Genomic DNA, 26520 nt, shown 5'->3' on the forward strand with positions numbered 1-26520 from the left:
AATATGTATCTAAGTGGCAAAGGGTTAAATATGTATCTAAGTGGCAAAGGGTTAAATATGTATCTAAGAGGTAAAGGGTTAAATATGTATCTAAGTGGCAAAGGGTTAAATACGTATCTAAGTGGCAAAGGGTTAAATACATATCTAAGAGGTAAAGGGTTAAATATGTATCTAAGTGGCAAAGGGTTAAATATGTATCTAAGTGGCAAAGGGTTAAATATGTATCTAAGAGGTAAGGGTTTAAGGTCTCAATAAGCCTAAATGACCTTAATAAATACATTCACATTTAACTAAAATCTTTCATCAATTTCATTCTTTTTTCAGAAGAGCTAATTATTATATTTCAGTACATTATTTCCATTTACACATTATAAATAGCAACCAGGTCACAGTAAATAATCCTGTCATTCAGTATTCATCAATTAAGAGCAAAGCTAAGAGCAAAGCTAAGAGCTGTGTTTGTACAAACTTTAACAATTGGTTGGAAACCTTTGTAAATGATAACAATGATCTTGTTACAAAATAACAAATGGGCCATGCTCTATGAAAAAGGGGTTAAATGCATATGTGTAGTGTCATCCCAGATTAGTCAGATTTAAGCACACGCATTAAACCCACTTTTCACAGAGCACAGCTCAAATGTAAACGATAAATTAGTTTCCTATTATTTGTGTGTGTACTAGAAGATCTAGCTGACTATTACACATACAAATAGCAGCTCTCTGGGAAAAAGGGACTTGAGGTATGTGTGTAGTGTTGTTGAAGATTAGCTTGTGCAGGTTATTATAACGCAGGTTATCTATCAGGTACAATACTTTCTTCTTTTATGGAATTTTGCATTTAATGAAAGCCTTTTCAATACAAAAATCCATTTTAAGCAGAATGTGTCCCACATAACCCTGTAATTAAGCCCCTTCTTCATACAGCAAGGCCCTAAAACATGTTTGATTAATTATTGATGCTTACCACGGATCATACATAATAATAATGTTAAACCCGTTATCACTCAGATGCGTATTATCACGCATTTGTAGTCCCTTAGAAAGTAATATATTGAATTTAAGACCTCTCTTACTAGAACCAAATTTTCTAGGCTTCATCTCCAAACCATTGATACTGATGAGAAGCAAACATCATAAAACCTGAACAGACTGCGAGTAACTTGCAGGCTGTTCTGGTTTTATGCTGTTTGCGCATAGCCAATTTCACTTTGCTTCCAAGTGGGAAAGGGTGAATGGCAGTTAATGAACAAAACATGTATAACTTGTAGAATGTATACATCCCTTTTTTGTCTAATAACGTTCACTCTTAAAACACCTTTTATGCAAAATGATGAAAAAATATGACAATTCAACTCAACTAGATCCTTATAACTAAAAACACAGTGAAGTACCTTTAAAATGGCTGTTTTCTGTGGCTGGTTCAGACTTTTGAATATGGCCTTCACTGCGAAAAGAGAAAAAATCGAATAAACAATGCTTTAACCCTTTCCCCCATAAGAAGCAAAGTGAAAATGGCTTTTGCAAACAGCATAAAACCTGAACAGCCTGCGAGTAACTAGCATTCTGTTCAGGTTTTATGCTTTTTGCGCTCATCAGTATCTAAGGTTTTGAGATGAAGTCTTAAAAACTGAAATCTTGTAAGAAAGGTTTTACATTAAATATAACTTTCTAACGGACAGCAAGTGCAGGAAAACACATTATCTAAGTGTTAAAGTGTTAAAATAGCACTCAGTGAAACTCCAGAAACTTTATCAGGAGAGAAATGTTTGCCCTTATCAACTACTTTTATAACAGAGCACAAACTTAACACATAGAGTGATTCAAGATTCAAGCTGGGATCATCGCCTTGGAGGGGTCAATCCATAGCGGTTCAAGAGCTAGCCGAACCTAACATGTGTGTAAATAATTTCACGATTGTTTATAACCCGTCTTAGTCTGGATTCAAGTTATTGAGCAAAAAATAAATAAACATTTTTAGTAATTGACCTCACCTAACACATAACAGGCATTTCATACAATTCATCTGGATGTATGTATAGTGTTTTGTTAAAGTAGCCAAAACAATATCTCTCGTTTTTTTACACTTTAACGACAGTCACATACAATATGCAATTCAAAGCAAGGTCTCATCATCAGGCATCTTTAGTTTTATTTCATTGCCTCCAATTGTTCATGAGTTATTGAGCAGAAACAATTGTACAATCCTCAGTAATAGTCTGCTTGTCCGCATACACAACCACATACAATGTCTTGTTATATATTAGCTGCATCATGCAAAATTGGGTCTTATGCCATATACGGACATCTCCAAATGAGCCTGTGCATAAGCAAAGACCTGATAAGGAGGTACACAATCTGCTATAACTTCATGTAAGGTTTAAAAATCTGATTAACAGACTGGGTAGCTCTTGACTAGACTGCTTGAACGCGCAGGCTGGTCTGGTGCTATGCCTACCACATTTTCCATGATGCGGCTTATAAAATTTTATGGTCTCTGTCAATTGGGTTTCATGAAAATATTCCATTATAATATCAAGTAATATGTTTCCTCAATTTGTAGTAATAAAAACTTTGAGTAAAGAACAATAATTTTAAAATTGAAAACTAGAGTAATTACACTTGACCTATAGATTTGTATTAAAATTGGAAATAAATGTTTCATGTTAAAATGCGGAAAAGAGGTCCCAGAGATTGCGATGTTGTTGTTCACCTTTTTCAATGTTTCCCTTTGACAGAGTGTTGACGAATTCAGGCTTAACCTTGTCTATGATCAGTCTGCGTAACTTGTTACTGAAAAACACACATTTAGTATTCATTTTTTCAATAATACAACGTAGCATTCCGAGATACATGTTCATTTATGGCAGTAACGTAATCAATACTAGTGAAAATAGCAATTAATTCCTCAAATTGAATATTTTACTGTTTGGATAACATATGTTACTTCAAACATTTTTAGAAAAATATTTTTTTTTAAGCCGAGAAAAATCTAACTTAAATTTTCTTGATTTAACACATTTAGAATTCATGGCAAACAGTCAGGCATTTTTAGCAGAAACATTTTGTTATATGAAATATGTCAAAATTAGTTATCACAATAATTTTACTTAGTATTACTTAGATCTCATTGCTAAACATTAATTTGACTTTGAAATTATTAAAGAAAGAACTATTATAGTTGGTTATATATGGGCCGTGCTCTGTGAAAAGGGGGTTAAATGCATGACCATAAGGTGTCGTACCTGATTAGCCTCTGCAGTCCACACAGGCTAATCAGGGACAGCACTTTCCACTTTTATGATATTTTTCGTTTAAAGAAAGTCTCATCTTCGCAAAAAACCCAGTTGAGGCGGAAAGTGTCCTCCCTGATTAGCCTGTGCTGCCTACTTTACCCACATGCATTAAACCCCCTTTTCACAGAGCGCAGCTCATATCATAATTTGGAAAGGGATACATAGAATTGGTTTGTAGAGTCAGAAATAGTAACTAGCACTGATATTCATATAACAGATATAACAGAAAACAATCCATGTCCACCTTTTGAAACTATCCTATCTCTCTGTCAGCCTACCCACCTCTGTGGTGTATCCAACATAAGCCTGGACACGCTGGTGTACAGGATACCAGCCGTACTGAAGTTGTCACACTTGTCAATCCGCCATAACACATCGCTTAGACTGTGCAGCCGCTCTATACCCTCTCTGGAACCATGACCATCATGTAGGAAATGAGCCTCATTCTGAGAAAACTGGGCTTAATGCATGTGCATAAAGTGTCGTCCCATCTTAGCCTGTGCAGTTCACATTGGCTTATCAGGGACAAGCATGTCTGCTATTATGGAATTTTTGGTTTAAAGAAAGTCACTTCTATAAAACAATACATTTTATACCGAAAGTGTCGGCCCTGATTAGCCTGTGCAAACATGTATTAAGCCTAGTTTTCTAAGAACATGACTGTTAACCCTTTTCCACTCAGAAGCAAAGAGAAAATGGCTATGTGCAAACAGCATTATCATAAAACCAGAATATCCTGCGATTTACTTGCAGTCTGTTTAAGTGTCAAGCTGTTTGCTTCTCATCAGTATCTAAGGGTTGGGAATGAAGCCTTTCAAACTTGAATATATTAAGAAGGGAATTTAAATGGATTTTCTATAGAACTTAAAATGTGTTGAAATATGTAGCTAAGTAGTAAAGGGTTTAACACCCTTAACTCTTTCAGTGTTGGAACCGAATTTTGAAGGCCTTTGCAAACAATTTGGATCCAGATGAGACGCCACAAAACGTGGCGTCTCATCAGGATCCAAACTGTTTGCTATTCTGATAGTATTCTTTGAAAAAAATCGAAGAAAATGCTAATTTTAGAAATTCAGCAGACGACATTTTAACAGAAGACAAATTTCCCAGCATTCAAAGGGTTAAGGCTTGAATTATAGACTGGGGTTAATCCATTATGATATAATAATTACCTACATAAATGATACACAATTATCATGAAATCTCCATAGCTTAAAAAACAAACTGTTTTAGTTGCCAAAATTTAAAGATTGAAATATTCATTAGTTGAATATCATACTAAATGTACAGGTATGAATGCTCATTCTTGTATATGCAGGCTAAATTAATTGGTGTCAACAAGAACTTGTGATGTTCATATGCATAACACAGTATTCATGTACATATAATTAAACAAGTTATTATTAAATTTTGCAACCAATACAAGTAACTCAATGATAACAAGTGTTGGGAAAAAAGGTTTAATACATGTGCGTAAAGTGTCATCCCAGATAACCCTTTGCAGTCCACACAGGCTTATAAGGGACAACACTTTTCTCTTAAACCGGATTTTTGCTAAGCGACTTCCTTTCAACAAACAATTCCATTCAAGCAGATAGTGTAGTCCCTGTTTAGCCTGTAGGGACTGCACAAGCTTATCTAATACTACACTTTACGCACATGCATTAATCCATTTATGCCTAGCGTCTAGAAAAAGGCCTTGGCAAACAGCGTAGACCCTGGGTCTGCGCTGTTTGCTTAAAGGAATTTCTGTAAAAAAATATTCTAAATATAGAAATAAATATACTAAGACATCCCTAATTTTGGAAATAAATTGATCCAATATAGAAGGATGGGAGAGTCCACTAGGCATAAATGGGTTAAATCCCTTTTTCCCACAGCATCTCACATGTTAAGTGCCCACTATACCTCTCAGTGAGTATGGTGATGGTAAGCGGGGTGATCTCGTGCACGAAGCCTGTGCAGACCGCCACCCAGGCCGGGCTCTCTCTGCTGACCACCACACTGTCATGGGCACAGATACCCACACTGGATAGACTGGCCTGTCTGAAATATAGACCCACACTGGATAGACTGGTCTGTCTGAAATATAGACCCACACTGGATAGACTGGTCTGTCTGAAATATAGACCCACACAAGATAGACTGGTCTGTCTGAAATATAGACCCACACTGGATAGACTGGTCTGTCTGAAATATAGACCCACACTGGATAGACTGGCCTGTCTGAAATATAGGCACAGATACCCACACTGGATAGACTTGCCTGTCTGAAATATAGACCCACACTGGATAGACTGGCCTGTCTGAAATATAGACACAGATACCCACACTGGATAGACTGGCCTGTCTGAAATATAGGCACAGATACCCTCACTGGATAGACTGGCCTGTCTGAAATATAGGCACAGATACCCACACTGGATAGACTGGCCTGTCTGAAATATAGGTACAGATACCCACATTGGATAGACTGACCTGTCTGAAATATAGACCCACACTGGATAGACTGGCCTGTCTGAAATATAGGCACATATACCCACACTGGATACACTGGCCTGTCTGAAATATAGGCACAGATACCCACACTGGATAGACTGGCCTGTCTGAAATATAGGCACAGATACCCACACTGGATAGACTGGCCTGTCTGAAATATAGGCACAGATACCCACACTGGATAGACTGGCCTGTCTGAAATCAAGACCCACACTGGATAGACTGGCCTGTCTGAAATCAAGACCCACACTGGATAGACTGGCCTGTCTGAAATATAGGCACAGATACCCACACTGGATAGACTGGCCTGTCTGAAATACAGGCACAGATACCCACACTGGATAGACTGGCCTGTCTGAAATATAGGCACAGATACCCACACTGGATAGACTGGCCTGTCTGAAATATAGGCACAGATACCCACACTGGATAGACTGGCCTGTCTGAAATATAGGTACAGATACCCACATTGGATAGACTGACCTGTCTGAAATATAGACCCACACTGGATAGACTGGCCTGTCTGAAATATAGGCACATATACCCACACTGGATAGACTGGCCTGTCTGAAATATAGGCACAGATACCCACACTGGATAGACTGGCCTGTCTGAAATATAGGCACAGATACCCACACTGGATAGACTGGCCTGTCTGAAATCAAGACCCACACTGGATAGACTGGCCTGTCTGAAATCAAGACCCACACTGGATAGACTGGCCTGTCTGAAATATAGGCACAGATACCCACACTGGATAGACTGGCCTGTCTGAAATATAGGCACACATACCCACACTGGATAGACTGGCCTGTCTGAAATATAGGCACAGATACCCACACTGGATAGACTGGTCTGTCTGAAATATAGGCACAGATACCCACACTGGATAGACTGGCCTGTCTGAAATATAGGCACAGATACCCACACTGGATAGACTGGCCTGTCTGAAATATAGGCACAGATACCCACACTGGATAGACTGGCCTGTCTGAAATATAGGCACAGATACCCACACTGGATAGACTGACCTGTCTGAAATATAGGCACAGATACCCACACTGGATAGACTGGCCTGTCTGAAATATAGGCACAGATACCCACACTGGATAGACGAACCTGTCTGAAATATAGGTACAGATACCCACACTGGATAGACTGGTCTGTCTGAAATATAGGGAAAGATACCCACACTGGATAGACTGACCTGTCTAAAATATAGGCACAGATATCCTCACTGGGTAGACTGGCCTGTCTGAAATATAGGCACAGATACACACACTGGATAGACTGGCCTGTCTGAAATATAGGCACAGAGAAACACACTGGACAGACTTGCCTGTCTGAAATATAGGCACAGATACCCACACTGGATAGACTGGCCTGTCTGAAATATAGGCACAGATACCCACACTGGATAGACTGGCCTGTCTGAAATATAGGCACAGATACCCACACTGGAAAGACTCACCTGTCTGAAATATAGGCACAGATACCCACACTGGATAGACTGGCCTGTCTGAAATATAGGCACAGATACCCACACTGGATAGACTGACCTGTCTGAAATATAGGGAAAGATACCCACACTGGATAGACTGACCTGTCTGAAATATAGGTACAGATACCCACACTGGATAGACTGACCTGTCTGAAATATAGGCACATATACCCACCATGGATACACTGGCCTGTCTGAAATATAGGCACAGATATCCACACTGGATAGACTGGCCTGTCTGAAATATAGGCACAGATACCAACACTGGATAGACTGGCCTGTCTGAAATATAGGCACAGATACCCACACTGGATAGACTGGCCTGTCTGAAATATAGGCACAGATACCCACACAGGATAGACTGACCTGTCTGAAATATAGGCACAGATACCCACACTGGATAGACTGACCTGTCTGAAATCAAGACCCACACTGAATAGACTGGCCTGTCTGAAATCAAGTCCAGTTTTATCATAAAATTGGGCCTGAAATGGCTGATTATATGAGACTTGTTCTGGGAGAACTCGGCTTAAGTGTCGTCCCAGATTAGCCTGTGTAGTCCACAGTGACAGCACTTTCCGCTTACATGGTATTTTTAGTTAAAAGAAAGTCTTTACTAAGCAAAAATTCTAATTGAAATGCACAGGCTAATCTGGGACAACACATTACGCAGATGCAATAGGCCCAGTTAACCCAGAACAGGGCTCAGTATCATTGTACAAACCAGGCCTGAAATGGCTGATTATATACGTAAATAAGAGGGCAATTGAGCGGAGTATTATCACCAATGGTCATATGAGCCTTGTTCTGTGAAAAGGGGGTTAAATGCATGTGTGTAAAGTGTCGTCCCATATTAGCCTGTGCAGTCCAGAAAGGCTAATCAGGGAAAAGACTTTTTGCCAAAACTGTATTTTTGCAAAGAAGAGACTTTCTGTAGACAAAGAATACCATATGAGCGGGTTAGTGTCGTCCTTGATTAGCCTGTGTGGGTTGCACTGGCTTATCTCAAATGACACTTTACGCACATTCATTTAACCCCCTTTTCACAAAACACGGCCCATATAACAAATAAAGACAGCATTGACTTTCTAATTTTGGCGTTTGGTCTAATGTAGAGCTTAACATGCATCACCTTTTTTTTCTGATCAAATCTGATTTTCGCGCAGATTTTCCACAAACAAATATAATCGATAAGAATATTTCCAGTCAGAGTTTTACATGCAGCTAGAAAGCTAATTCCCTCCAGACAATAAAGAACGTCCACGATGGAAAATTTGGCGTCTTCATAACCTGCAGATTAACTATCTACCATTACCTGCAGTGGTCTCTGTGCCTGTGGAAGGTGATGAGACTGGATTCACCAGCAGCCCCATCATCAGAATTGGCCCCCTCCAGTTTCCAGCACCATCCCGCCTAAACACTCCCCTCCTTCCTCCCTGAAACAATAGCACAGAAAAACTAGGGTTTATATTTTAGTTTGTCAAGAACATGACAGATTTGCAACCTCAACCAAGATATCATAAGCACAAATATTCTGAGAAAGTATCATGATGTGAATTAAAGTAGTGTTCATGAGCATTTTTTTAATTTGACCTAGTACCCGTAACCCAGTTTTTGACCCTTCACTATGAGCATGGTGTGCTCAGGTGAGCTAAAACTATTTAAATATTTCAATAAAATGTTAAATGTTCTTGTTAAACAGATGCAAACTGAACAACTGACTTCCAAAGCTGTCCCTATTTTGGTTCAATCATAAAACTTACAGCCTTTATGTAAAACCTTCAGACAACTAATATTCTCTAATAAGAGTTTTAGATTATTTATTTTAAAGAACTAACCTATCCACAGAGCTTTTGCACCAGATGTTTGCTACGGTCTTCTTTGATTGGTCGGTCTGTGTCTCAAGATCTAACATGAGACACCATTGGACGAAGTACATCATGTGATCAGGGGTCAGGTGACCCAGGCTCTCATTGACCAGTCCAGCCATGGCACCGCCGGTCAGTGGTCTACTCTCTACCTCCCTGAAAAACAGTTTAAAAAGTCTTCTTTTTTCATCGAATAACAATTTCGCAAAGATGGTGAAATATCCATTTACCTTTGAAAATGTTATTTGCAATTTTTCCTCAACAATTACATATCAAATGTTGTCATATTGTTACAAGACTGATCATTCTCTGGGACAACAGAGAAAAGAAAAAGAAATGATTAAGAAAACTTGAAACAACTGATATGGGCCCATGGTCACAAACTGATTCTTGACTTTAGAATATAAAATAGACTTTGAACCAAGAAAATACATTCAGCATTTGAATATATACAGGCCATACATTTTCTTTCTGTCGTAAATACATTGTTCAGAATGAAAAATGATGTTATAAGATTGTATTACATTTTTGTATCATATTGAACTGTTTTACACTATGAGAAAAACACAGTTTCAATAATCTTTATTTTTAGGCTTAAGTCTAAGAATTGTTTGGTGAATACGGGGCCTGATCCTGTTTTGATGTACGCCCACCTCTGATATATTGAATGTACGCCCACCTCTGATAATTATATTGAATGTATGCCCACCTCTGATATATTGAATGTTATTCCACCTCTGATATATTGAATGTTAGCCCACTTCTGATATATTGAATGTTAGCCCATCTCTGATATATTGAATGTTAGCCCACCTCCGATACATTGAATGTTAGCCCACCTCTGATATATTGCACAGTTGATGAGTTGTGGACACTTCTGGCACGCCCGTGTGTTGGAGATGGGTTCTGGCAGCCTGCCAAGGTTGAAGGTCATGCCTGTGTCGTCTGCTGTCTTCACAACTTGGCGGGAGATGTAGTAGGCCATCTCATTCCTCATTTGTATCAAACCTGTGGTAATGTGATGACTGTGATGGAGATGCAGTTTTTGTGTGTTATGAGTAGGAGTGTGTTATGAGTCATGAGTGGGAACTTTGTTTTAACCATTTACCACTTAGATACATATTTTCACGCATTTAAGTCCTTTACAAAGTTACATTCAATTAAATACCTTTCTTACTTAATTCAAGTTTTAAAGGCTTCATTTCCAACCCTTAGTTACTGATGAGTAGCAAACAGCATAAAACCTAAACAGACTGTGAGTTACTCGCAGGCTGTTCTGGTTTTATGCTGGTTGTAAAAGCTATTTCCACTTTGCTTCTTATGGGGGACAGGGTTAGCATTATTTTTGAAAGGCATGTGAATAACCCAATCAACAGTGTAAATATTGGGATACAGGTCTATTCTTTGTCCCCACAATATATTACATGTCATTTCTCAAGGCATGAAAATAAAAAATCTATTTTTGAGGTATTTTTCAAACTAAGATAATGAGGATTTAAGACTTATGGGTTCTTTTTCACATCAATTGCCCCCTAATAGCAATTCTGTTTCAGCTGGATGTGTTCTGCTTGGATAAGCAAAGGGACAAAATTTTCCACGCGTCTGCTAGTAATGACGAGTGAAATATATAAAGGAAGAGTGAATTTGCCAAAAGTGAAAAAAAATCATAAAACATGTATTTTCTGACCAGTAAGATTCTTGTTCATTGCATCGATTTTTCAGGTCGTTATCTTACTGTAAGATTTTAAACCAGTCTGAATTTCGACTGCAAAATGTCAAACATACGCATGTTTTTTATTGGGGGTAGGGGCAAAGTTGAAAGGTCAAAAACAGATAGTAAACATTGGAAAAAAGATAAACAAAGTCTTCGTCCGATTAGGCATTAACCAACAACTAAATCAACTGGGTTTCCTCCCCATATAATGAATATGACATTTTTGCGATCAGCCAGTATGAATAATCTGGTTTAAAAAATATTTCAGAAGTGATATGGGAATTTTTTTAAGTGCATGTGTTTGCAGGACGGGTGAACATTATAAGGCCCTTGTCCTGCAGGACTAAAGCAGTCTTGAAATATGTTTGTCCCATGCTTAGGCTTATTTCATACCATGTAGCAAGTCAACAAGCACACTATTACAAACACAGCTGCTGATTTAGCCCTTTGCATGCTGGGAATTTGTTGTCTGCTAAATGTTGTCTGCAGAATTCTAAAATTAGCATTTTCTTCGATTTTTTTTTCAAAGTACACTATCAGAATAGCAAACAGTTTGGATCCTGATGAGACGCCACGTTCTGTGGTGTCTCATCAGGATCCAAACTGTTTGCAAAGGCCTTTAAAATTTGGTTCCAGCACTGAAAGAGTTAGAGCCCCACTGCAGGCAGTACCTTTCTGGTGGATGTGCTCTGCTGGGATCACCTTCATACTGGGCTCCTTGAGGTACAGGAGCAGCCCCTTCTTGGGGTCCTTTCTTCTGTCCCCATACATCATTGAGTAGAGGGATACCTAGAGGATGCAACACAGATCATTCACATTGCCTTAAAATACAGTCGAAACTCGATGGCTCGAACTCGTCGGGACCGGCACACAATAGTTCAAGCCATCCTGAATTCGAGTCATCCGATTTCTTATAAACTTTTGTTTACGAAAGAGTCTGCAGTACATTTTCACCTCCAGTTGAAGAGTACACATATTGCTTAAACTCCGTACTACTTTGCACTACTTACTGCTTTTGAATTTATAAGTTCATAAGAAACAAATATATACGTAATACTTTAATGTACGAATATTTTAAAACAGCTACAAATACTATTAACAAATAGCATTTAGAAAATATCAGCACGTTTTAGCGTAGCACATTTTTAGGTAACACAGAGCACTAAAGAACAAAACATGCATCAGCACTATATACACATTATTTACATACGAGACAGCACTAAATTTCTTTATTTATTTATATTTTTTTGAAGAATGAAATTATGTCCGTCTGTGTTGCATTCCGTAGCTGTCGTCGAGAAACGAAGCTTTTTAGCGATTTAGCCGCTGCAGCCATTATGATACAGCATCTACAAGAACGCCAGCTTTCATACAAAATGTCATATTTTACTCAAATCAATTAACGATTGAGTTGATGACACGTTAGCAAACAGGTGTTAAATCAATTATTGCGTGCCTTTAATCAAGCTGTCCTAATCAATTTACAGTTTATGGGACCTGTGTTAAATCAATTTGTGCATGCTTTTAATCAAGCGGTCCTAATCGAATAACACTTTTTGGGACCCAAAGCGAGTTCGAGCCATCCGAACAAAAGAACGTGTAAAAACTGTAGCGGGACTGTGAAAACAGTTCGAGCCATCCGATAATTCGAGCCAAGCGAGTTCGAGCCATCCGACAAATTTAAATGAATATATATGCATAAAAAATCGGTGCTTCGATGCGAGTTTGAGCCAACCGGAAACTAGAGTTAAGCAAGTTCGAGCCATCGGGTTTTGACTGTAAATACATTAATTTCATAATCAAATAGACGTTTGGTTATGCATACACGCTGATTTTAAAGCTCAAATTACTTTAAAAGATCAAACTACTTTTAGGATCAAACAACTTTTTAAGATCAAACTACTTGTAAACATCAAACTACTTTTAAAATCAAACTACTTTTAAAGATCAAACTTTTTTTTAAAGATCAATCTACTTTAATTTAAAGTTCAAACAGCTTTTTAAAATCAATCAAAGTTATTGAATCACAATATTGAAATAAACAAAACAGTAGTAGTTTCATAGCCTCTGTCCGGTACCCTGGAGACCTACTTGCCCCTTGTGTTCTACAGAGAAGCTGGTCTAACCTACCTGCCCCTTGTGTTCTACAGAGAAGCTGGTCCCACCTACCTGCCCTTGTGTTCTACAGAGAAGCTGGTCTAACCTACCTGCCTCTTGTGTTCTACAGAGAAGCTGGTCTAACCTACTGGCCCCTTGTGTTCTACAGAGAAGCTGGTCTAACCGACCTGCCCCTTGTGTTCTACAGAGAAGCTGGTCTAACCTACCTGCCCCTTGTGTTCTACAGAGAAGCTGGTCTAACCTTACTGCTCCTTGTGATCTACAGAGAGCTGGTCTAACCTATCTGCCCCTTGTGTTCTACAGAGAAGCTGGTCTAACCTACCTGTCCCTTGTGTTCCACAGAGAAGCTGGTCTAACCTACCTGCCCCTTGTGTTCTACAGAGAAGCTGGTCTAACCTACCTGCCCCTTGTGTTCTACAGGAAAGCTGGTCTTACCTACCTACCCCCTTGTGTTCTACAGAGAAGCTGGTCTAACCAACATGCCCCTTGTGTTCTACAGAGAAGCTGGTCTAACCCTACCTGCCCCTTGTGTTCTTTAGAGAAGCTGGTCTAACCTACCTGCCCCTTGTATTCTACAGAGAAGCTGGTCTAACCTACTTGCCCCTTGTGTTCTACAGAAAAGCTGGTCTAACCTCCCTGCCCCTTGTGTTCTACAAAGAAGCTGGTCTAACCTACCTGCCCCTTGTGTTCTACAGAAAAGCTGGTCTTACCTACCTGCCCCTTGTGTTCTACAGAGAATCTGGTCTCACCTACCTGCCCCTTGTGTTCTACAGAGAAGCTGGTTCTAAACATACCTGCCCCTTGTGTTCTACAGAGAAGCTGGTCTAACCAACGTGCCCCTTGTGTTCTACAGAGAAGCTGGTCTAACCTACCTGCCCCTTGTGTTCTACAAAGAAGCTGGTCTAACCTACCTGCCCCTTGTGTTCTACAGAGAAGCTGGTCTAACCTACCTGCCCCTTGTGTTCTACAGAGAAGCTGGTCTAACCTTCCTACCCCGTGTATCATACAGAGAAGCTGGTCTAACCTACCTGTCCCTTGTGTTATACAGAAAAGCTGGTCTAACCAACCTGCCCCTTGTGTTCTACAGAGAAGCTGGTCTAACCTTCCTGCCCTTGTGTTCTACAAAGAAGCTGGTCTAACCTACCTGCCCCATGTGTTCTACAGAGAAGCTGGTCTTACCTACCTGCCCCTTGTGTTCTACAGAGAATCTGGTCTCACCTACCTGCCCCTTGTGTTCTACAGAGAAGCTGGTCTAACCTACCTGCCCTTGTGTTCTACAGAGAAGCTGGTCTAACCCAACCTGCCCCTTGTGTTCTACAGAGAAGCTGGTCTAACCTTCCGCCCCTTGTGTTCTACAAAGAAGCTGGTCTAACCTACCTGCCCATTGTGTTCTACAGAGAAGCTAGTCTAACCTACCTGCCCCTTGTGTTCTACAGAGAAGCTGGTCTAACCTTCCTACCCCGTGTATTATACAGAGAAGCTGGTCTAACCTACCTGTCCCTTGTGTTATACAGAAAAGCTGGTCTAACCAACCTGCCCCTTGTGTTCTACAGAGAAGCTGGTCTAACCTTCCTGCCCCTTGTGTTCTACAGAGAAGCTGGTCTAACCTACCTGCCCCTTGTGTTCTACAGAGAAGCTGGTCCCACCTACCTGCCCCTTGTGTTCTACAGAGAAGCTGGTCTAACCTACCTACCCTGTGTATTATACAGAGAAGCTGGTCTAACCTACCTGTCCCTTGTGTTCTACAGAGAAGCTGGTCTAACCAACCTGCCCCTTGTGTTCTACAGAGAAGCTGGTCTAACCTTCCTGCCCCATGTGTTCTACAGAGAAGCTGGTCTAACCTACCTGCCCCTTGTGTTCTACAGAGAAGCTGGTCCCACCTACCTGTCCCTTGTGTTCTACAGAGAAGCTGGGCTAACCTACCTGCCCCTTGTGTTCTACAGAGAATTTGGCATAACCTACCTGCCCCTTGTGTTCAACAGAGAAGCTGGTCTAACCTACCTGCCCCTTGTGTTCAACAGAGAAGCTGGTCTAACCTACCTGCCCCTTGTGTTCTACAGAGAAGCTGGTCTAACCTACCTGCCCCTTGTGTTCTACAGAGAAGCTGGTCTAACCTACCTGCCCCTTGTGTTCTACATAGAAGCTGGTCTAACCTACCTGCCCCTTGTGTTCTACAGTGAAGCTGGTCTAACCTACCTGCCCCTTGTGTTCAACAGAGAAGCTGGTCTAACCTACCTGCCCCTTGTGTTCAACAGAGAAGCTGGTCTAACCTACCTGCCCCTTGTGTTCTACAGAGAAGCTGGTCTAACCTACCCGCCCCTTGTGTTCTACAGAGAAGCTGGCCTAACCTACCTGCCCCTTGTGTTCTACAGAGAAGCTGGTCTAACCTACCTACCCCGTGTATTATACAGAGAAGCTGGTCTAACCTACCTGCCCCTTGTGTTATACAGAAAAGCTGGTCTAACCAACCTGCCCCTTGTGTTCTACAGAGAAGCTGGTCTAACCTTCCTGCCCCTTGTGTTCTACAGAGAAGCTGGTCTAACCTACCTGCCCCTTGTGTTCTACAGAGAAGCTGGGTCCCACCTACCTGCCCCTTGTGTTCTACAGAGAAGCTGGTCTAACCTACCTTCCTACCCCGTGTATTATACAGAGAAGCTGGTCTAACCTACCTGCCCCTTGTGTTCTGCAGTGAAGCTGGTCTAACCTACATGCCCCTTGTGTTCTACAGGGAAGCTGGTCTAACCTACCTGCCCCTTGTGTTCAACAGAGAAGCTGGTCTAACCTACATGCCCCTTGTGTTGTACAGAGAAGCTGGTCTAACCTACCTGCCCCTTGTATTCTACAGAGAAGCTGGACTAACCTACCTGCCCCTTTTGTTCTACGTAGAAGCTGATCTAACCTACCTGCCCCTTGTGTTCTACAAAGAAGCTGGTCTAACCTACCTGCCCCTTGTGTTCTACAGAGAAGCTGGGTTTAACCTACCCGCCCCTTGTGTTCTTCAGAGAAGCTGGTCTAACCTACCTGCCCCTTGTGTTCTACAGAGAAGCTGGTCTAACCTACCTGCCCCTTGTGTTCAACAGAGAAGCTGGTCTAACCTACCTGCCCCTTGTGTTCTACAGAGAAGCTGGTCTTATCTACCTGCCCCTTGTATTCTACAGAGAAGCTGGACTAACCTCCCTGCCCCTTGTGTTCTACAGACAAGCTGGTCTAACCTACCTGCCCCTTGTGTTCTACAAAGAAGCTGGTCTAACCTACCTGCCCCTTGTGATCTACAGAGAAGCTGGTCTAACCTACCTGCCCCTTGTGTTCTTCAGAGAAGCTGGTCTAACCTACCTGCCCCTTGTGTTCTACAGAGAAGCTGGTCTAACCTACCTGCCCCTTGTGTTCTACAGAGAAGATGGTCTTGCCAGTCTTCAGCTCCAGTGGTAGTGTCACTCTACTGGGCTCATTCTATGAAGGAAGTATAATAATACAATAAGATTTCAGTGAGCCCCATTCTGGAAAAAAAGGGCTAAATGCATTCTCATAAAGTATACAATAATTTTTTCTGTTATGGCATTTTTCGTTAACAGGAAATCTCATCATAACGAAAATCCAGTTAAAGCGGAAAGTGTAGAAGTGTAGTCCCTTAAAAGCCTGTGCAGACTAAACAGGCTAATCTGAGATGGACATCTAGGACAGACCAGCTAACATAGCGCTAACCAAGACTTGTTTCAAGCTTAATTTACAAAATAAACTGACAAGGATGGTATTTTGTATGTAAATATACACACAATTAAAGAAATAATTCAAATAATACTAACTTAAACAACAAAAGCACAATTTGTATATGAGTCGTGCTCTGTGAAAAAGGGGTTTAATGCATGTGCGTAAAGTGTCGTCCCAGATTAGCCTGTGCAATCCGCACAAGTTAATCAGGGACGACACTTTTCGCCTAAACTGGATTTTTGCTAAGAACAGACTTTCTTTAAACAGAAAATATCATCAAGTGGAAAATGTCATCCCTTATTAGCCAGTGCAGATTGCACAGGCTAATCTGAGATGACACTTTACCCACATGCATTAAACCCCTTTTTCACAGAGCAGAGCTTATGTGTATCATGTTTTAAGCATGTGGAAAAAAGCTGCTCTTAAATAGGAAATTTGATGGAAATCTCTGTCAAGCTGTAGTTACCAATATAATTTTTAACATGATAGATTGTTTTCTTTATCTTCAACAAGTGTAAAACACATTTTGAGCATTTTTATTAGCCCAATAACATTTTTTGTCTTGTTATGACATTAACAAGTTACAATTACATTACATCAGTGAATAGCATTTAGACTTTTTCAACATATATAACTAAAATGAGATATATGTTTTGTTAAAAAGCAAACGATAAAATAGGTCTGACAATAATCATACCATTTTTCCAATAATCTTGTGCAGACATTTGTAGTCAGCGTGTCATATGCTTGCTAACTTACATGCTAGCTGCTGCTTAACTTAATGACAATAGTGTTTTTGCTTTATATTTTACAGCCTGTGCATTTTTAATTGGGGAAAAAAACGCGATATACCATGAAATTGGGAAATATTCAACATTATTAATATGATTATAAATAACAGTATACCGAATGATTACACGTGCATGTAACTGCTTTCTAAAATTAATATTGTAAAGTGGTAGGGAATTAAATTGCTGTATAATAAACTCAATAAACCAATAATTGAGTTTATTGGAAAAGTTTGGTATATTTTTTGTGAATTTTTTGTCAGATTTTTGGGAAAAAATGTTATTTTTTGACATTGGGAAACAGCCTTTTTTACTTTTGCAATTGGGAAACAGCCTTTAAGAGGCTGTCATATTGGGAAAAAAAATCACTGGACAAAATCCCAAAAATTGTTTAACAGAACATAGTATAATATGACATAACACGTCAGATTTAATATGTACCTGTATTTAGCTTCCACTGTGAGATCAATTTTCCCCTTGATACCAAACCTGAAAATATATAAGCCATGCTCTGTGAAAAAGGGGTTTATTGCATGTGCGTAAAGTGTCGTCCCAGAATCAGGGACGACACTTTCCGCCTAAACTGGATATTTTCTTACAAGATACTTTCTTTAAACAGAAAATATCATAAAAGCCGAAAGTGTCAACACTGGATAAGCCTGTGCAGACTGCACAGGGCTAATCTGGGACGACACTTTACGCACATGCATTAACCCCATTTAGGAGGACATAATACATTATTATATATCCGTACAATTACAATGCAGATATTTTTTACTTTGGTTGGTAATATGTTAATTAGAAATGATCATAGCAATAGTTCATTTGTCTTAAGATTATGTATATTTCTAAACGCTGCTCTAAGCACTGACCCACACTTACCTTGGGGATGTATGTTCTCTTCAATATCACAAACTTACCTAGGAAACCATATGTTCTCTTTCAATATCAACAACTTACCTTGGGATCATATGTTCTCTTCAATATCACACACTTACCTTAGGAACCATATGTTCTCTTCAATATTACACACTTACCTAGGGAACCAGATTTTCTCTTCAATATCACATACTTACCGTGGTGACCATATGTTCTCTTCAATATCACACACTTATCTTGGGGACCAGATGTTCTCTTCAATATCCACACACTTATCTTGGGGACCATATGTTCTCTTCAATATCACACCACTTACCTTGGGGACCATATGTTCTCTCATATCACACACTTACCTTGGGGACCAGATGTTCTCTTCAATATCACACACTTCTTGGGACCAGATGTTCTCTTCAATATCACACACTTACTTGGGGACCAATATGCTCTCTTCAATATCACACACTTACCTGGGGGACCATATGTTCTCTTCAATCTCACACACTTAACTGGAGACCAAGATGTCTCCTTCAATATCCACACACTTATCTTGGGGACCATATGTTCTCTTCAATCTCACACACTAAACTTGAGACCATATGTTTTCTTCAATATCACACACTTATCTGGGGACCATATGTTCTCTTCAATAGCACACACGACCTTGGGGACCCATTAGTTCTCTTCAATATCACACACTTATGGTCCCTAGGTAAGTGTGGGATATTGAAGAGAACTCTGGCTCCCCAGATAAGTGTGTGATATTGAAGAGAACATATATATTGGGGACCATATGTTCTCTTCAATCACACACACTTACCTGGGGACCATAGGTTCTCTTCAATACCACACATTTATCTCAGGGACCATATGTTCTCTTCAATATCACACACTTATCTTGGGGACCAGATGTTCTCTTCAATATCACACAATTACCTTGGGGACCATATGTTCTCTTCAATATCACACACTGACCCTTGGGGACCATATGTTCTCTTCAATCTCACACACTTAACTTGGAGACCATATGTTCTCTTCAATTTCAAACACTTAAATTGGAGACCATATGTTCTCTTCAATACCACACACTTATCTTGGGAACCATATGTTCTCCTTCAATATCACACACTTATCTTGGGGACCATATGTTCTCTTCAATATCACACACTTTACCTAGGGAACCAGTGTTCTCTTCAATATCACACACTTACCTTGGGGACCATATGTTCTCTTCAATATCACACCACTTACCTTGGGGACCATATGTTCTCTTCAATATCACACACTTACCTTGGGGACCATATGTTCTCTTCAATACCACACACGTATCTCAGGGACCATATGTTCTCTTCAATATCACACACCTTATCTTGGGGACCAGATGTTCTCTTCAATATCACACACTTACCTTGGGGACCATATGTTCTCTTCAATATCACACACTGACCTTGGGGACCATATGTTCTCTTCAATCTCACACACTTAACTTGGCGACCATATGTTCTCTTCAATATCAAACACTTACATTGGAGACCAAATGTTCTCTTCAATGCCACACACTTATCTTGGGAACCATATGTTCTCTTCAATATCACACACTTATCTTGGGGACCATATGTTCTCTTCAATATCACACACTTACCTTGGAGACCATATGTTCTCTTCAATATCACACACTTACTTGGGGACTATATGTTCTCTTAATCTCACACACTTAACTTGGAGACCATATGTTCTCTTCAATATCACCCACTTATCTTTGGGACCATGTTTTTCTTCATATCACACACTTATCTTGGGGACCAGATATTCTCTTCAATATCACAAACTTACCTTGAGGATGATATGTTCTCTTCAATACCACACACCTTATCTTTGGGACCATGTGTTCTCTTCAATTCACACACTTATCTTGGGTACCAGATGTTCTCTTCAATATCAACACACTTACCTAGGGAACCAGACGTCTCTTCAATATCACCACTTACCTTGGGGACCAGATGTTCTCTTCAATATTACACACGTACCTAGGGAATCAGATGTTCTCTTCAATATCACACACTTACCCTCGGGGACCATACGTTCCCTTCAATATCACACACTTACCTTGGGGACCATATGTTCTCTTCAATATCACACACTTACCTTGGGGAACATATGTTCTCTTCAATATCACACACTTACCTTGGGGACCATATGTTCTCTTCAATATCACACACTTACCTTGGGGACCATATGTTCTCTTCAATATCACACACTTAACTTGGAGACCATATGGTCTTTTCAATATCACACACTTACCTTGGGGGCCATATGTTCTCTTCAATATCACACACTTACCTTGGGGACCATATGTTCTCTTCAATATCACACACTTTGGTCACCTGGATATCACTACTGAAACAATAACATAAAATAGATAAACATGGCTGAGAGAGACTTATATTTGAAGCTTTATTCAATTTTCTATTTTAATATTAATGATTGATATTATTTCGTAATAAAGCATTCAAAAGCAGTCAACCTTTTTTCTGAACATGCAATATTCTTACGTTTCTATTTTGTTATTACCAGCCAAAGTGTCATTACATATAATGTTTCATCTATTAAATAAAAATGTCATATAGTAAGGACTAAGACGTGTTTGTTGTTTTTGATGGATGGAAATAACTGCTCTCTTTTATTTTTGTAAAGAACCACTAAGGAACATTTCTTCTGAAATTGCTTCATAATCAACCCAAAGGTTTAGGAGTGGATGAGATTTTTATATTCCAAGCTCAAAGATGCCTACTGGAACCCTTTCAGCAACTAAAGGAGTGGACAACCACTGAAACATTTCATGTGAAGTTTTATCTAAATCAAACCTCGGATTTCAGAAGAAATGGTGCTTTTTTTTTCATGTCTATGAGCCTTACTCTGAGAACACACAGTTTAATGCATGTGCATAAAGTGTCATCCCAGATAAGCCTGTGCAGTCTGCACTGTAGGCTGATCAGTGACAACACTTTTCGCCTAAACTGGATTTTTGCAAAGAGACTTTCTGTAAACCAAAAATACCATAAAAGCGTAAAGTGTCCTCCCTGAATTGCCTGTGCGAACTGCACAGGCTAATCTGGGACTAAACTTAACACACATTCATTTAATCCTCTTTTCACAGAACACGGCCCATATAGCAAAACAAGCAACACATAAGCAGACTTGTGGAGTTTACTGGCTTGTAGTTTAGTTTTCAAGTAACAAATCTAAAGGAGATTTTTTTAGTGCAATTAAAGAGACAAAAACCTGGATGAGACTCTGTTATCCTTGAAGGAGGTGTACTGAGTGAGCCAGGTTATCATCTGAGGTATGTATGACTTCACTTCCTCCAGAACCTTCACCTCTGAAGTCTCGTTTGCGTACCTAATAAAAAGAGCTGAATGTTAAGAAAACTGAGCTTAATGCATGTGCTTTAAGTGTCATCCCAGATTAGGCTGGGCAGTAAATACATGCTAATCAGGGATGACACTTTCCGCTTAGGCAGATTCTTATAGAGGAGACTTTTATTAAACAAACAAGAGCTGTTACCATAGGATGACTTATGTCCCCTATAAACGCTTGATAGAAGTTATGAGCTTTTTTCGAAAACTAAACGCAGATTTCGAAACCTAAATGCAGACCCTAAGTTCAAGGTCAAGGTCACAGGGGTCAAACTTTTTGTGCGTATGGAAAGGCCTTGTCCACATACACATACATACCAAATATGAAGGTTATATCTCAAGGGACATAGAAGTTATGAGCATTTTTCGAAACCTAAACGGAAACGGAAGTGACGGAAGGACAGATGGACGGACGGACGGGGACAGTCTGATCACTATATGCCCTCCTTAGGGGGCATAAAAAACAAACAACAGAAAGTGTTGTCCCTGATTGTCTTTGCAGTTTGCAGACTGCACAGGCTAATCTAGGATGACACTTTTCTGTTTTTTTTTTGTGTATTTTTGACAAACACACATGTATTAAGCCCAGTTTTCCAAGAACAAAGCCTATATAATTGTGTAACAAGTAAGCAGAAATTAATAGCAGCTCTTGCATTGCTTGTCCAAGGATTGCAAGTTAATCAATTGGAAAATGTGCATTGATTAACCACTACAAATACAGCCTAACTGTTGATAAGAAGCCAGTAAAGGGAAGTGGTCAGAGTGGCAATTTTAAGACAGTTGGCCGTTGTACTCAGGTGACCACTTTTTAGACGGATGGTCATCCTCATTTGAAGAATTAGCACAGTAAACAATATTAATCTTTGAATGTCTAAATTAATAAACATGTATACTTGCATGTACATGTAGTTATTAAACTATCATAAAATAAATAAAATATCATATTTATCTAAATTTAACATCACTCGTTGATTGCTAATTAAAATATATAAGAACAGTGCCCAATACTAAGGTAACATCATACAGTCTTATTTACTGTTCTTTTGCATGTGATTTTCAAATCCATACTTTAAACTGTATATATTTCCTTAACGTTGTAACAAACTTTTTAGCGATAATTTAATGAGTAATAATTATTTAAAATGTGAACCATACTCTAGCATTATTGTCCCAGATTAGCCTGTGCAGTCTGCTTTCTGCTTGTATGGATATTTTCTTTTAAAGGAAGAATATTCTAAATACCCAGTCTAGGCGAAAGTGTCTTCCCTGATTAGCCTGTGCAGATCGCAGAGGCTAATCAAGAACAACACTGTACACACAGGTATTAACCCTTTCCCACTCAGAAGCAAAGTGAAAATGGCTTTTGCATCCGGGATAAAACCAGAACAGACTGCGAGTAACTCACAGTCTGTTCAGGTTTTATGCCGTTTTCTGCTCATCAGTATCCAAGGGTTGGACAGAAGTCTTTAAAACTTAAATTTAGTAAAAAGGTGCTAAATTAAATTTAACTTACTAGAGGGACTACAAATAAGTTAAAATACATACCTAAGTGGTAAAGGGTTAAGTATGAAAGGTCTTTAATTAAATTAAACTTGTTATATGACTACACATTCATCAAAATACGTATCTAAGTGGTAAAAGATCAAGCCTGCTTTTCCCAAAGCATGGCTTATTGATTGATTGAGCTGAGAAACAACCAACCTTGACTGTATACCTCCCATCAATCACAGCATCACAACTAACCAGTTAACTTACATTTCAATTAGATTGGTGGCCTCTTAATTGAGTGTGGCTGAGAAACCACCAACCTTAACTTTATTTCTCCTATCAATCACAGCATCACAACTAACAGTTACTTACATTTCAATTAGATTGGTGGCCTCTCAATTGAGTGTGGCTGAGAAACCACCAACCTTAACTTTATTTCTCCTATCAATCACAGCATCACAACTTACCAGTTAACTTACATTTCAAGGAGATTGCTGGCCCAATCACAGCATCACAACTAACCAGTTAACTTACATTTCAAGGAGATTGCTGGCCTGTGACGATAGCTTTCTGCCTCAAAGAGATGTCCTCGTAAAAAGCTGCTTCCTCAATATCTAGAGATACAAAGGATGCATTTACACTAAAATAGATGGTATTGTATGCAACTTTGCTTATTTATTGGGCTGTGCTCTGTGAAAAAAGGGGTTAATGCTTTCAGTGCTGGAACCGAATTTTGAAGGCCTTTGCAAAAAGTTTGGATCCAGATGAGACGCCACAGAACGTGGCGTCTCATCAGGATCCAAACTGTTTGCTATTCTGATAGTATTCTTTGAAAAAAAAGGAAGAAAATGCTAATTTTAGACATTCAGCAGACGACATTTTAGCAGACGACAAATTTCCCAGCATGCAAAGGGTTAATGCATGTGTGTAAAGTGTTCCCAGATAAGTCTGTGCAGTCCTGTGACCCTAGATAAGTCTCTGCAGTCCTGTGACCCTTTACGCACATGAACTAAACCCTGTCTTCAAAGAGCAGGGCCCATTTAAAAAACCTTATTATACTTAACCCTTCACAGCTCAGATACTCAATTTCACACAGTTGTAGTCCCTTAGAAAATCTTAAATTAAAGACCTTTCTTAATAAATTCAAGTTTTAAAAGCTTCATTATCATCTCAAAGATACCGATGAGCAGCAAACAGCATACAACTTAAACACTGCAAGTTAACCACAGGCTGTTCTGGTTATGCTGGTTGCCTATAGCCATTTTCACTTTGCTTCTGAGCGGGAAAGTGCAAAGACAATTTTAAAACTATAAATGGCCACAAATATTTTGTCACAAAATTTGGTGAAATATTGGTCATTTAATAACATGCTTTTTACTGGGCTGTATTTGTAAATTTAGAAAAACATTTATATTACGGATGTTAATATCTAAAAACCTGATTTCTTCCAAACTTTGCAAATTAATGATCTATTCCTTCATGAAGGGGTTCAATTTTCTCCCACTAGTTTTCAAGTCAATCAGAAGCCTACCTGTTGGAAGACACTGTGGATGATGCTGCCATACAGCATGTGTACATTCCTGCTGTCACAACCCTGCAACAGTGTGTGCAGTGTGCAGGCATAGGCCATTGGAAACATATTGGTACGACACAATCATAGCAAAACCAATGTTGAACCTGAAAACATTTCTCACAGGAAAATATTATCCTGGTATATTATTGTGTTATTTTGAGTTATTTTCCAAAAAAAAGACTGACCATTTCTGATAAAATAAACAGGCATGTGTCTTTAGATCAATAACAAATGCAATACCTCACATTTTTATGTTTTACAAGTAAATATATATATACATATATATTGGTAAAACTTTTGTATTTTTTTGTGTACAATTATAAAAATCACACATGCATAAATTTTATCATGAGGAACAATTCCTGCAGGTTGAATGTTGTTATTGGAATGTATAGAATGCCTCAAGACAAATTTTGGTTTAGAGACAGTTGGAAAGACAGACGAACAGACGTCTATTGTAATTCCAGTATACCCACCTTTACTACATATGTGGATATAAATATCTACTGCTTGTATTCAGATAACTGCTTAGTTAACGTCATTTCATTTCCAATCATTACCACTACATAGTGTTGCTTATGTAAAAGTCATTATGTTTTTCTTGCATTTACTAAAACATTGAAAAAATCAGAAATGTCATTGAATTGTTGTTCTACTATAGTTACACCTATACTTACTTTGAATTTTTCTTTCAATATTGATCTGAAAACAAAAAAAACGAACCTATACTTACTTTGAATTTTTCTTTCAATATTGATCTGAAAACAAAAAAAAACGAATATGTATTAATCAATACAAATCAAAAACGAAATATAAAATTTATGTATATCAACGTCAAGCAGACAACAAACAATAATAGCCGAGTGTGAAAGGCATAATCAACCTCCCCTGATATTATTCTACACAAGTAACAACCCTCAAAACAACAGTGACTATGAGTGGCAAGAAAATTTCGTCAATTACCATATCTTGTATAGTAAATTGTAAATTTTCAACACATTTTGTTTACAATTGCCAAACATGCTATGGGACAGGCAAAAGAACCTTAGCGTTTGTGTAGGTCCTTTACATTATACTTGTTGACAGGCTTATACATGTATTAAGATATTTAAAGCCATCAAGAAATCCCGAACTTTCTTTTTTATAGACATGGCATGTTAAAAAAATCTGAAGCTGCAAACAGCATTCTCCAGACATACAGCCTGTTTTTGATCATTAAGCATGGCTATTTACAAGCTTTTTAGCCAAGGCTTTTCGATCTTGTTGTATAGAAAATTCTTGTTCAGAGGACATGCAAGTATGAGTATTTTCTCACAAATGTAGAGGCCAACACAAATTTTAAGGTTCATTGGCTATTGAGCAAATGTAATTACCATCCTTTTAATTTCTTTTAAGTTGAGTCAGGCTCTTGAATAACAGGGTTTTAAGTATGGGTCTGTACAGGCTAATCATGGACGACAATTTCCACCTAAACTTGATATTTGGTAAGAAGAAACTTCCTTTAAACGAAAAAACACAATAAAAGTGGAAAGTTTCTTTCTTGATAAGCCTATGCAGACTGCACAGGCTAAACTGGGACACTTTATGAACATGCATGAAACTCGGGCTCAGTTTCTTGTACCACCTACTTTCTCATACAGAAGACGCTGGACACGACGGGGGTGCCAGACAGCAGC

The 26520-nt window shown here is 39.1% G+C and overlaps 1 protein-coding gene across 1 annotated transcript in view; it reads right to left on the reverse strand.

The window, feature by feature from the left end:
• LOC127852673 (DNA replication ATP-dependent helicase/nuclease DNA2-like) overlaps positions 1–26519 on the reverse strand; it is a gene marked incomplete at its 5' end in the record, with an annotated part of 43296 nt that extends 16777 nt beyond the window's left edge. The window contains 21 exons of the mRNA XM_052386623.1: positions 1394–1446; positions 2713–2792; positions 3578–3703; positions 5204–5341; positions 5927–6061; positions 6387–6521; positions 6826–6873; positions 7266–7313; positions 7662–7745; positions 9134–9319; positions 10003–10171; positions 11549–11666; positions 16368–16434; positions 17933–17980; positions 20708–20764; positions 21650–21766; positions 23806–23837; positions 23868–23885; positions 24803–24865; positions 25578–25602; positions 26473–26519. Coding sequence (XP_052242583.1) covers positions 1394–1446; positions 2713–2792; positions 3578–3703; positions 5204–5341; positions 5927–6061; positions 6387–6521; positions 6826–6873; positions 7266–7313; positions 7662–7745; positions 9134–9319; positions 10003–10171; positions 11549–11666; positions 16368–16434; positions 17933–17980; positions 20708–20764; positions 21650–21766; positions 23806–23837; positions 23868–23885; positions 24803–24865; positions 25578–25602; positions 26473–26519 — 1794 coding nt within the window. The remainder of the gene's footprint in view (positions 1–1393; positions 1447–2712; positions 2793–3577; positions 3704–5203; positions 5342–5926; positions 6062–6386; positions 6522–6825; positions 6874–7265; positions 7314–7661; positions 7746–9133; positions 9320–10002; positions 10172–11548; positions 11667–16367; positions 16435–17932; positions 17981–20707; positions 20765–21649; positions 21767–23805; positions 23838–23867; positions 23886–24802; positions 24866–25577; positions 25603–26472) is intronic.
• Between the last annotated feature and the right edge of the window lies 1 nt (position 26520).

Source organism: Dreissena polymorpha, chromosome 12, assembly GCF_020536995.1.
Source record: "Dreissena polymorpha isolate Duluth1 chromosome 12, UMN_Dpol_1.0, whole genome shotgun sequence".
Classification (NCBI taxonomy): Eukaryota; Metazoa; Mollusca; class Bivalvia; order Myida; family Dreissenidae; genus Dreissena; species Dreissena polymorpha.